Here is an 11,770-nt window from a genome sequence, read left to right as displayed (position 1 = left end):
TGTCAGCAGAATGCAGGTGAGTGGCATTGGTGGGGGTGGAAGTGGTGGCAAACACAGCAGTGTGGGGGGGGACGGAAGTCACTGAGTGTGTGACATCAGCAATGATGTGAGGGACGGCCTAATCTCAACTTCCCCTCATAAAACACTTTCACCATCTCTAGACAGTGTGGTGAATATTTCTTGTGCTCCATCTATGGAAATATATCCCATCTTGGATAAAGGGACCAAAGCTATGCATAATACTCCAGGTGCGCTCTCATCAAGGCGCTGTATAAATGCAGCAGGACATTTTTACTCCCGTTTCCTCATCCTCCCTCTACAAAGACCAACAGTATTTGTGTTCCCAATGCTTGCTGCACCTGCAGCGACCTTCTGAGCAAGGACATGCACATCCTTTTGCAAGCTGACCTGCCCCAATCCCTTAAATCACACAGAAATGACCAGCATTTGTTTCTCTTACCAAATTAGTAACCTCTCACATTCTCACTGAATACTCCATTTGCTTTGTTCTTGTCCATTCACTCAGTATATTGTCTAAATCCTGAAGAAGGGCTCATGCCCGAAACGTCGATTCTCCTGCTCCTTGGATGCTGCCTGACCTGCTGCGCTTTTCCAGCATCTGCAGTCCTCACTTTCTCCATATTGTCTAAATCCCCTTGAACACACTTTGGAGTCACAACCTTCATTCCCACCTCGACTTGTGTAAGCTGCAAACTTGGAAATTGCATCTGGGCCTGACATTCAAATCCCTGATATTTATTGTGAACAGCTGGGGCCCAAGTGCTGGTCCGTGTGGTACCCTGCTAATCACAGTTTACTAATCTGAGAATGACCCATCTACTCCTACTCTGTTTCCTGCCACACCTCAATCCATGCCAGTGTGGTGACCCCAGTCACTAAATTTTGTTTTTGAAAGATTGTAAATCAGGGGCACAGCCAACATTTATTTCCCACCCACGCACACAATATGGAACACCCCCTCAAACCACCATTGTGTAGGAGACATAGAAACATAGAAGATAGGAGCTGGAGGAGGCCATTCAGCCCTTCAAGCGTGTTCCAACATTCGTCATGATTTATGGCGGATCAATAGCCTAATCTTGCTTCCTCCCCATAACCTTTGATCCCACTCACCCCACATGCTATATCTGGCTGCCTCCTGAACACATTCAATGTTTTGGCATCAACTCCTTCCTGTGGTAATGAATTCCACAGGCTCACCACTCTCTGGGTGAAGACATGTCTCCTCATCTCCGTCCTAAATGGTCCTCCCCAAATCCTCAGGCACAGGGGGTGCAATGATGGGGTCTTTTACTGTCCACTATACCCTCTACCTGCCAATTCTTATTTTTAAATCGGAAATTTAAAAATTGTCGCTCTTCGAACATATAAAGGGATATTGAGCCAAGGCTGGTATATGGAGTTAGACCGGCTGACAGAAGCGACCTTTGAAAGTGCTATCACATGCACAATGGCCCGAATGGCCTCGTCAGCTACCCAGAGATCCAGAAACGAAGGGAAACCTACCTGAAAGGGCACTTGAACTTCTTGACGGGATCATGGGTTAGCATGTGCCTCTTCACTTTATCCTTGCGATTAAATGCTGCTGAACATAATGTGCACTTAAACGGTTTCTCACCTGCCCAAAGACAACAAAAGATAAGGAATAAAATGAAGCAGCCTGTTTCAAATTCACTGACTGAATGAGGCAGACATTCAGAGGTTTACAAAGGCTTTCGTGTAAAGTTACAGGTTACTGCAAACATTAGTTTCCACCTTTCCCTGTCCTGAAGCTAACTCCACACTGAGGACAAACACAGCTCCTGTTTATGATTTACGATGTGTATCTGGAGCAGGTGGGGCTTGAATCTGGATGTCCTTGCTCTGAGGTAGGGACACTACTCCACATCACAAGAACCCAAAAGGTAACACGGACTAGAGACAGTTTTAATTGACCTGCTGACGGATGTCATTACACATTTCTGGAGCAGGTGGCACTTGAACATGGGCCTCCTGGCTCAGAGATAGAGACACTACCACTGCACCACACAAGCCCTTTGCCACACTTCTTCCCTATCTTAACCTATCTGTTCAGCAATGTTATTACACACACCAAGAGCAGGTAGGATTTGAACTCAGGGCTTCCTGGCTCAGAGGTGTGGACACTCCCTCAACACAAGAACCCAAAAGACAACACTTTGAGCGTGGTGTGTGTCTGGAGGTCGCTAATTATGTTGGTGGTGGAGGTGCACTAAGTGGTTTAAGCTACAGGGCTGTGTGCAGGAAGATGGAATTCAAAAGGGCATGGAAACAGACTTTTCGGTCCAACTCGTCCATACTGATCTGGTTCCCAAAATAAACTAGTCCTACTTGCCTGTGCTTGCCCCACATCCCTCCAAACCTTTCCTATTCATGAACTTATCCAAATGTCTTTTAAAAGTTTTAACTGTACCCGCATCCACCACTTCCTCTGACAATTAATTCCACACACAAACCACTCTCTGTGTGAACAACTTGCGTCTCATGACTTTTTTAAAATTTTCTCCTCCCACCTTAAAATCCCCTAGTTGTGGACATCCCCACCACGGGGAAAAGTCCTTGGCTATTCACCTTATCTATGCCCTTGTGATTTTATAAACCTCTCACACCTCAACTTCCTACACTCCAATGGAAAAAAGTCCCAGCTTATCCAACCTATTTTCATAACTTAGACTCTCTAGTCCTGGTGATGTTTTTTCTGAACCCCTCCAATTTAATAATACCCTTCCAATGGCAGGGCGACCATCCGGGTACCTTTGGGTCAGCATGGACAAGGTGGGCTGTACAACCTCCTTCTGTGCCTGTATCATTTCTGTGGTCCTGCACACAGACTGGAGATAGTTTCTAAATGACCTGTTGAGAAACATCCTTCCTCACTTCTGGAGCAGGTGGGACCTTACAGAACGTAAAGTCCAGTGAGCACCACCAGCTCTCAAGCCGTGGAGCTGTTTCACTAGAACATTAAAGCATTTGTAACTCTGACAACGGCAACTGAACAGAAACAGCAGCATTCCCTGAAGCGAATCCCCACCAGTCAGACTTAACGCAGGTTTGGGGACACTGAAAAAGGACCCAACAAATCCCACCAACGTTGGCTCCTTCTACACCCACAGACAGTAGCAGAGTGCACCAGCTACAAGATACACTGCATTAACTCACCAAAACTGACACCTTCCAACCTGTGACCACCACCATCCAGAAAAACAAGGGCAGCAGATACAGAGGAACATGCAGAAGAATGAGAAGTGGTCTCATATCTCATGAAATATATCGGATTCTTAAGGGGCTTGACAGGGTCAGTGCTGAGAGGATACAAACATCGCAGCATTCGACCCCTCAATCTTGCTCCCCTATTGATTATGATCAAGCCTGATCATTGAGGTCAATATCCTAATTCCACCCTCCCCCAATATTCTTTCATCCCATGAGCCACAGAGGTGTATCTACTCCCTCTTTGAAAACATGATGTTTTGGCCTCAACCACTTCTCGAGGGAGAGTCTCGGACCAGAGGGCATAGTTATGCTCATACTGAATGGTGGAGCAGGCCCTAAGCCTATTCCTGTTCCGATTTCTTATGGGGCTTACAAGATGCATTGCAGAATTTCAGCAAGGACCTCAGATAGCACCTTTCAAATCCAAAGGGACAGCAAATACATGGGAACACCACCCCCTGCAGGATCCCCTCCACGCCACTCACCAGCCTGACTTGGAAATATATCACTGTTCCTTCACTGGGTCAAAATCCTCAAATTCCCTCCCTAAGGGCATTGTGGGTCTATCTACAGCACATGGACTGCAGTGTTGCAAGGGGGCAGCTCACTGCCATCGTTCCAAGGGCAAATATGGATGGGCAAAAGTGTACTGGCCCAGCAGTGTCACTCACTTCCCCTGAATTATTAAAACAAATTGTGTAATAACATGGCCTTATGCCCAACACTGGGAAACATTCCAAAACTAGGCCATCTCAATCCTTCAAACAATAGCCTGACATTTGGTGGCAATAACAGCCACTAACATTCCCCTCCAAGACACTCAGTATCCTGCCTTGGAAAGATACCACTGTCGCTGGGTCGAAGCATTGGAATTCTCCCCCTGACAGCACTGAGGGCTGCATCTACCAACTCAAGGACTGACATGGTACCACACAGCAGCTCACTGCTACCTTCTCAAGGGCAATAAATGCTGGTCTAGCCAGCAACACCCACATCTGGTGAAAGAATTAAAAGAAAGGATTTTGTACAGTGTGTGAAACGTCATTCATTTAATTACAGACTCTGTCTCAGGCTGTCCAATAAGGAAGCTTGCTAACTTATTCAGATTTATCTGCTGCCTTAGCGTTGACCATTCACTCAAATTTCTTAACCTTCACCTTGACATCAGATAACCCGTAATAAATTAAGCAAAAACTCCAGCATGTCAATTTAACACTTCAACTATTCTGTTTAATCCAGACTGATGTTTTTCCATGAAATAACATCTCCACAATTTATAGAGATGGACAGTATAGAAGCTAGCATCTACCCTTTCTGGCTAGTCTCAACCATCCCACCACAATCCTACAAACCTCTCCTCCTTTTGATGACAATTAGGGATTTACAATAACAACTGGCCTAACCAATGGCAAACATGTCCCAAGGGATGCAGGAAACAATACGTTCATTCAATTTTGCTTTGAAGGTTAATATTGGATCTGTTTACACTGCCTTTTCAGGCAGAATATTCCATTGTCATTGTCATAACTTGCCCCTGGTTTGTTTCCCAATGCCCGTACATCTCTTACCTCTCATTATCAACTCCCCAGTCAGGGAAAACCTAGGTAGCTCTCTGTTTAACATGGTAGTTGATCATCCAGTCAATAGGTCAGTTAGCTGGACAGCTGGCTTGTGACGCCAACAGTGTGGGTTCAATTTCTGCGCAGCTGGGTTTACCGTGAACGACTCACCTTCTCTACCTGTCCCCTTGCCTGAGGTGGTGACCCTCAGGTTAAACCATCACCAGTCGCTTCTCTCTAGGCCCATGGCAATTTTACCTTTACATCAATGAAGTCTTCAATGAGACTAACCTCGGATCTCTAGAGAGTTTTGTTAATTCGGGACACATTTCCCTCGTGATGAGACAATCTGGCGACAGTATTGTAGGTTCCTATATCACCTGCTCTCTCTGTGATGGCACTATCCTTGAGCTCCTCTAGGCACATCTACACAAACGGCTGATGACAATTAGAATAATCCAAACAACAGAGTCAGTCTTGGACTTTGCATCAATATAAATTTATCAACATCAACAACAATGTGCATTTGTGTAGCACCGTGATTGTAGATGAATATCCCCAGATACTTGATCAAATGTAATTTGATGAGATAACAGGGACAGGAGACTGTACACTTGGCCACTCACTATTCTGACTTGGAGATATATTGCCTATCCCTCAGTGAACAAATCCTGGAACTCCCTCTCGAAGAGTACTGAGAGGGTCCCTATACTCTAAGGACAGCAGCAGTTCAAGAAAGCAACTCCCTCTCACCTTCTTGAGGAACAATAAATAGAACAGACAGTAAACCGATGCTTGCTGGTTACACGTTTTGGCCATTAGCCCTTCATCAGGAATCATCACATTCTTGATGAAGAAGTTTATGCCCGAAACGTCGATTCTCCTGCTCCTTGGATGCTGCCTGACCTGCTGTGCGTTTCCAGCACCATACCTTTTGGCTCTGATCTGCAGTCCTCACTTTCTCCAACACCTATAACTAAGGCAGGAATGTGTTTCAGAGAAGCACGGACCAGAAGTGACCTTTGAACTTTTGCTGTGAAAGCCTCAGCTCAGAGATGAGTCCTGTCATAGCTCCCCCAAGGGATTGCATTCCTGAATAAACGATGCACAGTAACTCCAAAATATTCTAACAGCTCCTCACAAGCATAGATTCAGTGTGGTGAAATGTGAATAAAAATTAATTGCATCACCTTTGGGAGTTATAAATATTCACCTTCATAATATGCATAGTAAACAACTCACTCTATTACTTCTCTCTGGGGCCTTGCTATTACACGGGGGTTCCATCCCAAAGGTATTGTCATTTCTTTTAAACATAAATATAGATGGTGTTATCCCAGTTCCACACGGCTAAGATTTATTTCAGCTGGTGAATTTCAGAACACTGTAAACAACGCCACTTCAGTTTTCACTTTTAGCCCGAGAATTCTCTGGCTGTACTTTTATTGTTTTTGTGTAAATTTAGTTTGTCATTCTATCAAAACCTCACAACATCTCAAAAGCATTTCATACAGAGACCTCCAAGTGGGCCCAGTAAGCTCCCAAAAACAGGACAACCAATCAGGACACGAGGGAAAACCGAAACTGCTGGGAAAACTCAGCAGGTTCGGCAGCATCTGTGGAGAGAAAGCAGAGTTAACGTTACAGGTCCAATGACCCTGCTTCAGAACCTGAGGGTCACCACGTCTCAAGCGAGGGGAGTGATTGAGAGTCCTGCATGGGTAACCTCAGCCAGTGCAGGAATTGAAACCGTGCTGTTGGTGTAACACAGACCAGCCTTCTGACCAACTGAGCTAACCAAGCCCCACTTCTTCAATTTAAAGCCAGGGAATCTTTGAGACCTACCAGAATGAATGAGAAGGTGAAGCTTGAGATAGTGCTCGGTTTTGAACGACTTTTTACATATTTGACACTTGAACACTCCTCCTCCACCGTGCACTGGGAGATGTCTCCTTAGGTACCTCTCACTTGGAAAGACCTGTCCGCAGGTTGAGGAACACACAACAGGTTTAAAAAGCTTTTTTTAAAAAATCATTCACGGGATGTTGATGTTGCTGACTGGGCCAGCATTTAATGCCCATCCCTAATTGTCCAGAGGACAGTTAAGAGTCAACCACTTCACTGTGGGTCTGAAGTCACATGTAGTTTATACCTGAATAGGCATCGAACCCTTAGGGTGCAGATAGAGGTCACTTGGCTCATTGCAACAGCTCTCTGAACAGCTATATCCCTGTAACCCTATATTTACTTCACCCAGGCCTGCACATCATGGGCGATTTAGCACAGCCAATCCAACCAACCTGCACATTCACAATTCAGGGGAGGCAATGGACCAGTGGTATTACATCTAGGCCACACTAGGAAGGGACAGTAGTTTTCTTCCTTCAATGACAATAGTGAACCAGATGGGCTTTTCCAACAATTGACACCAGTTTCATGGTCATCCTTTGACTCTTAATTCCAGGTTTTGAACTGAACCCAAATTCCACGACCTGCCCTGGCTGGATTCGAACCCATGTCCCCGGATTAGTAACTCTAGTGACATCACCACTGGACCATAGTCTCCCCTGAGGTGATGACAGTCCCCATTAAACCTCCCCCACTCCCCATCTCTGATCCTGATTCAACTCCAACACAGGGTTAAAGACAGAGTTATTGAGAAGTCCGATGGCAGTGGGAGAACTGAAATTCCCAACTTTACAGCTGGTTTGGGAAAAGGGTGACAACTAGTAGGAATTTTCCACTCGAAGGGGAGTAGAAATCTGGAACTCTCTCCCATGCACCCACTACTCCCACCCCCCAACACCCCCACCCCTGGGCACCGCCAAATACAACAATGGTTGAGACTGGGGGTCAATTGAAAACTGGATATTCACTGACTCTTATTGGAGAAGGTTGAGAAAGGTTCCAGACTGAAGCAGCTGAACGGAATTAAGGTACAGGTCAGCTGTGATTTCACTGATGCACTGGATGGAGGGGCTGAGTGGCCTTAACAGGAACTGTAACATTTCCCAGATTGGTTATTCGAAATGGCCTCTCCCAGGGAGTGAGACACTGCAGGACGGGGTGAGGGGGGAGTGAAGTCAGAATGGCCCAACTATTTTGGCCGTCTGCAGGTTCCCCACTACTCTTTCCCGTATCCATAACTGTTTCTGTTTCTAGGGCCGGATTGTCCTGTCACCAGTTGTGAAGAGAATGGGCTTGAAGTCCACTTGAAAGAGACCCCTCCACTAAGGTTCCCTCATCTCATTAAAAGGGCCAGTTGCTTTTATACAGAATAGCTATCCAACACTCAGGCATGGGAAGCAGCACAGAGAAGGTTCATGTGGCTGATCACAGTGACAGAGGGGCTGGCTTCCCAGGTCAAGCTGGGTAAAGGGTCCCTGTACTCTTTGGAATTAGACGAATAAGAGGTGACCTTATTGAAGCATACAAGATCCTTGGAGGATCTGATAGCGCAGATCAGGACAGCTTTTTCCTGTTGTCAGAAAACCTAGGACCAGAGGGAATAAGGGGTTACAGATTTAAGTTAGAAATGTGGAGGGATTACTTCTCTTGGAAGATGGTGAAGTTGTGGAATTCTTTAACATAGAGGCTGGGTCAGTCAGTATATCCAAGGCTGAGATTGACAGATCTTTAATCAGGAAGCGAATCAAGGAGCATGGTGAAAAGGCAGGAAAGTGGGAATTGTGGATGATCAGATCAACCCTGGTCTCATTGAATGGGCAAGGAGATCAGATGGGCTGAATGGCCTTCTCCTGCTCCTCTGCCTTATGGTCTCAGGGCTCACCTTCTGACAATGCGGGCAGGGGTAATTGTGAGAGGCTGTCTGGAGGTGATGTTCAAGGGCTTCAGGTGTGGAATATTTACTCAAACACCTCGAACACCTGGAAACAAAAGAAGAAAGAGGAATTAGACTTTCCCATTTGAGAATGAGAGCTGCTTTGGAAAGAAAGGAGGCAGGCTGAAGTCCATCGTCCAAGGTGACCCTCCAATAGCAGTCACGGGGGTGTGCTGCACTGTCAGAGGGGCCACTTGTTGGAAATTAAACCAAAATCCCATCTGTTCCTTCACTGGGATATAAAATAATTCCAGGGTAATATTTCTGAGAAGAGCAGTCAATCTCTCCATGTTGTCCTGGATAATCCTGACCCATCAGTAAAACAGCTTGTCACGTCATTAACTCAATAGTTGTTGGGAGCTTGCTTTTTGCCAATTGTCCTTTATGTCTACGACATCCCGACACATGTCAACGTTACACTGGAACCTCGAGAGAAAGGTTAAACATGATTTATCCATATTGTAGGAGGGATGTGATAGCACTGGAGAGGGTACAGAGGAGATTTACCAGGGTGTTGCCTGGGCTGGGAAGGTTTAGTTAGGAAGGGAGTCTGGCTAGGCTGTAGTTGTTTACCTTGGAACATAGAACATAACAGCGCAGTACAGGCCCTTCGGCCCTCGATGTTATACCGACCAATCTGAAGCCCATCTAACTATTCCATGTACGTCCATATTCTTGGAATACAGGAGACTGAGAGGGGACATGATTGATGTGATAAATAAGTAAGGGGCATAGATAGTGTAAAGGGCTCTTGTGGTGCAGTGGTATTGTCCCTATCTCCAAGCCAGGTAGGCCTTGGTTCAAATCCGACCTGCTCCAGACATGTGCCATAGCTTCTCTGGTTAAAAAATATCTGGGTGGCAAACTTAGGAAGGAACCTTTCTCCTTGGCAGAGGGCTCAATGACCAGTAGCATAGATTGAAGGTAAGGGGCAGGAGGTTTACAGGGGGATGTGAAGAAACATTTCACTCAGAGGGTGGTGGGTATCTTGAACTCACTGCCCATTAAGGCTGGGAGATGCAGAAACCCACTTGACATTGAAGATAGATTAAGATGTGAACTTGTGATGCCAAGGTATAAAAGTCACTGGGCTAAGTGGCAGGAAATGGGATTAGAATAGATAGCGGGCTCATTTTTAACCAACACTGACTTGATGGGCCGAAGGGGCTTTTTTTGTGCTGCAGAACTCGATGAATTTTTTTTTGTCTTTAATCATAACAGTCAGTCACACAGCTACACCCTGCATGGCTCTTGGACAAGGAAAGGTTACAGGGGAAAGACAGGAGAACGGGGTTGAAAAACATACAAGACATGATCAAATGGCACAACAGAGTTGGTGGGCTGAAAAACCTAATTTTACTCAAATATCTGACGGTACCCATCTCTCACTCAGTGATGATGTGGGTCACAGAGGCTTAATGACTCTGTGCTGTGGAGGAGGGCAAACACAGTGACAATTTTGACACTATGTAGAAGGTGAGGATGGGCCGGGGTTGGAGGGTGGTGAAGCCATAGGGTTCAACTCCAAGTCCCGAGGGGTGAAAAACAGCAGGATTTTCCTTATCTCCAACTCAGGGAGGACAGTGGGGGGTGGGGTGGAGGGAAGATCGTGTGTGATAATGTGTGCGAGTTTTGAGAAGATTTGTAGCACAGATTAAGGTTCGGGTTGTAATTACAAACTGGAAGAAGATAGAGTTTGCAGAATAGAGTCTGGGACCCAGTCAGCAGGCTGGGAGTATTGGCGGGAACATGGAGGAACTGATACATCCCTGCAACCCAAGGGAAATTCACAACGGCTGTGTTCTTACGTGACACACGGTCTGCCAATCCGAAAGGAACACTAGCTCACCTGTAAAACGTGGGGCATTTCTTGGGGGTCTGTTGGGGGTAGAGGTTGTGAGAATATTGGTGTACCCCCAGCTCATACAGCGATGGGAAGATCTTACTGCACAGGTGGCACCGGTATGTTATCTCATCGTCGTGATTCTTGATGTGTTCAACAAACTCATCGAGCTTCACAAAGGTCTGAGTGCAATTCTTCACGACACACTTGTACACCTTACAGAGGAGAACACGTGATAGCAGCATTAGAAACAGGAGCAGGCCATTCAGCCCCTCAGACCTACTCTGCCCTCACAGCCAATGTTCCGCCTCAACTCTGCTGCTGCATTACCCCTTCAGTGCACCGACACTCCATCACTGAGCATCCACGGCTCCCAGAGGAAACTAGCCAAAAGGTCACAGCCCTCCGAGTTCAGGGATTTTATTGCATCCCAATATTAAAGGATCCCTAGATTCCATGGACAGGGAATAGAGAAGACATCAGTTTAATGTTTCCTTTGAAAGATGGTGCCACTGAGAGAGTGGCACTCCCCCAGCACAGCAGGGGGAATGGGATCCAGTCCCTTCACCATGGTAACTTTGATTCTTCCAGCCCAATTCCCTGAAGAGGGATTTTGCTTTGTTCTGGTAAATCCTGTAGCAGATGTGTCCATTTTCTCAGCATACACCCTTTTCAGAATGATACAGCTTTCAATCAGATCACCCCTTGTTCCTCTGAACAGCCATGAGTGAGACAGCGTGAGATACAGCGATCGAGAGAGAATGTGAGAGAGGAGGAACGAGGGAGTGTGAGAGTGTGTGCAGGCGCCTGTGTGTGTGTGTGCGCATGTGTGTGTGGGACGAGTGTGCACATGTGAGGGGCGCGGGAGTGAGCAAGGTGTGCGCGAGGGGCGTGCGAGAAGTGAGGCAGTGTGGGGGGAGCAGTACCTGTTGGTTCTTGTGCTGGATCATGTGGGACTTCAGCTGGAAGTAAGTGACGAATTTCCCAGGACAGAACTGGCACTGGTAGGAGCTGTCAATCACCACCATCTGCTTCACCTCCCCACCAGCACCAGCACCCGCTTCACCCGAGTGACTGGCAGGATTCACCAGTGCCCGCTGCTCAGCATTCTGCGATAATTCTGCTTCCAGTGGAAATTGGAGCATTGGGAGTGGGAGTGGGGGTGTGGGGGGGTGAATGGAGATTGGGGAGAGACGACAGTGAGGAATTTACAGAGAGGAGAGAGTGGAGGAGGGTCGAGGGTGGTGAGAGGGCGGGGAGAATTGGAGGAGATGG

General features: G+C 46.6%; 1 protein-coding gene across 1 annotated transcript in view; it reads right to left on the bottom strand.

Annotated features, from left to right (window-relative positions):
• The window catches only part of znf341 (zinc finger protein 341), a gene marked incomplete at its 5' end in the record, with an annotated part of 25,448 nt that overhangs the window by 6,366 nt on the left and 7,312 nt on the right, over positions 1-11,770 (bottom strand). The window contains 5 exons of the mRNA XM_043709989.1: positions 1,528-1,639; positions 6,657-6,789; positions 8,602-8,698; positions 10,502-10,710; positions 11,422-11,615. Coding sequence (XP_043565924.1) covers positions 1,528-1,639; positions 6,657-6,789; positions 8,602-8,698; positions 10,502-10,710; positions 11,422-11,615 — 745 coding nt within the window. The remainder of the gene's footprint in view (positions 1-1,527; positions 1,640-6,656; positions 6,790-8,601; positions 8,699-10,501; positions 10,711-11,421; positions 11,616-11,770) is intronic.

The sequence above is a fragment of the Chiloscyllium plagiosum genome, chromosome 20, assembly GCF_004010195.1.
Source record: "Chiloscyllium plagiosum isolate BGI_BamShark_2017 chromosome 20, ASM401019v2, whole genome shotgun sequence".
Taxonomy (NCBI): Eukaryota; Metazoa; Chordata; class Chondrichthyes; order Orectolobiformes; family Hemiscylliidae; genus Chiloscyllium; species Chiloscyllium plagiosum.
This window is presented reverse-complemented; position numbering and strand designations above follow the sequence as displayed.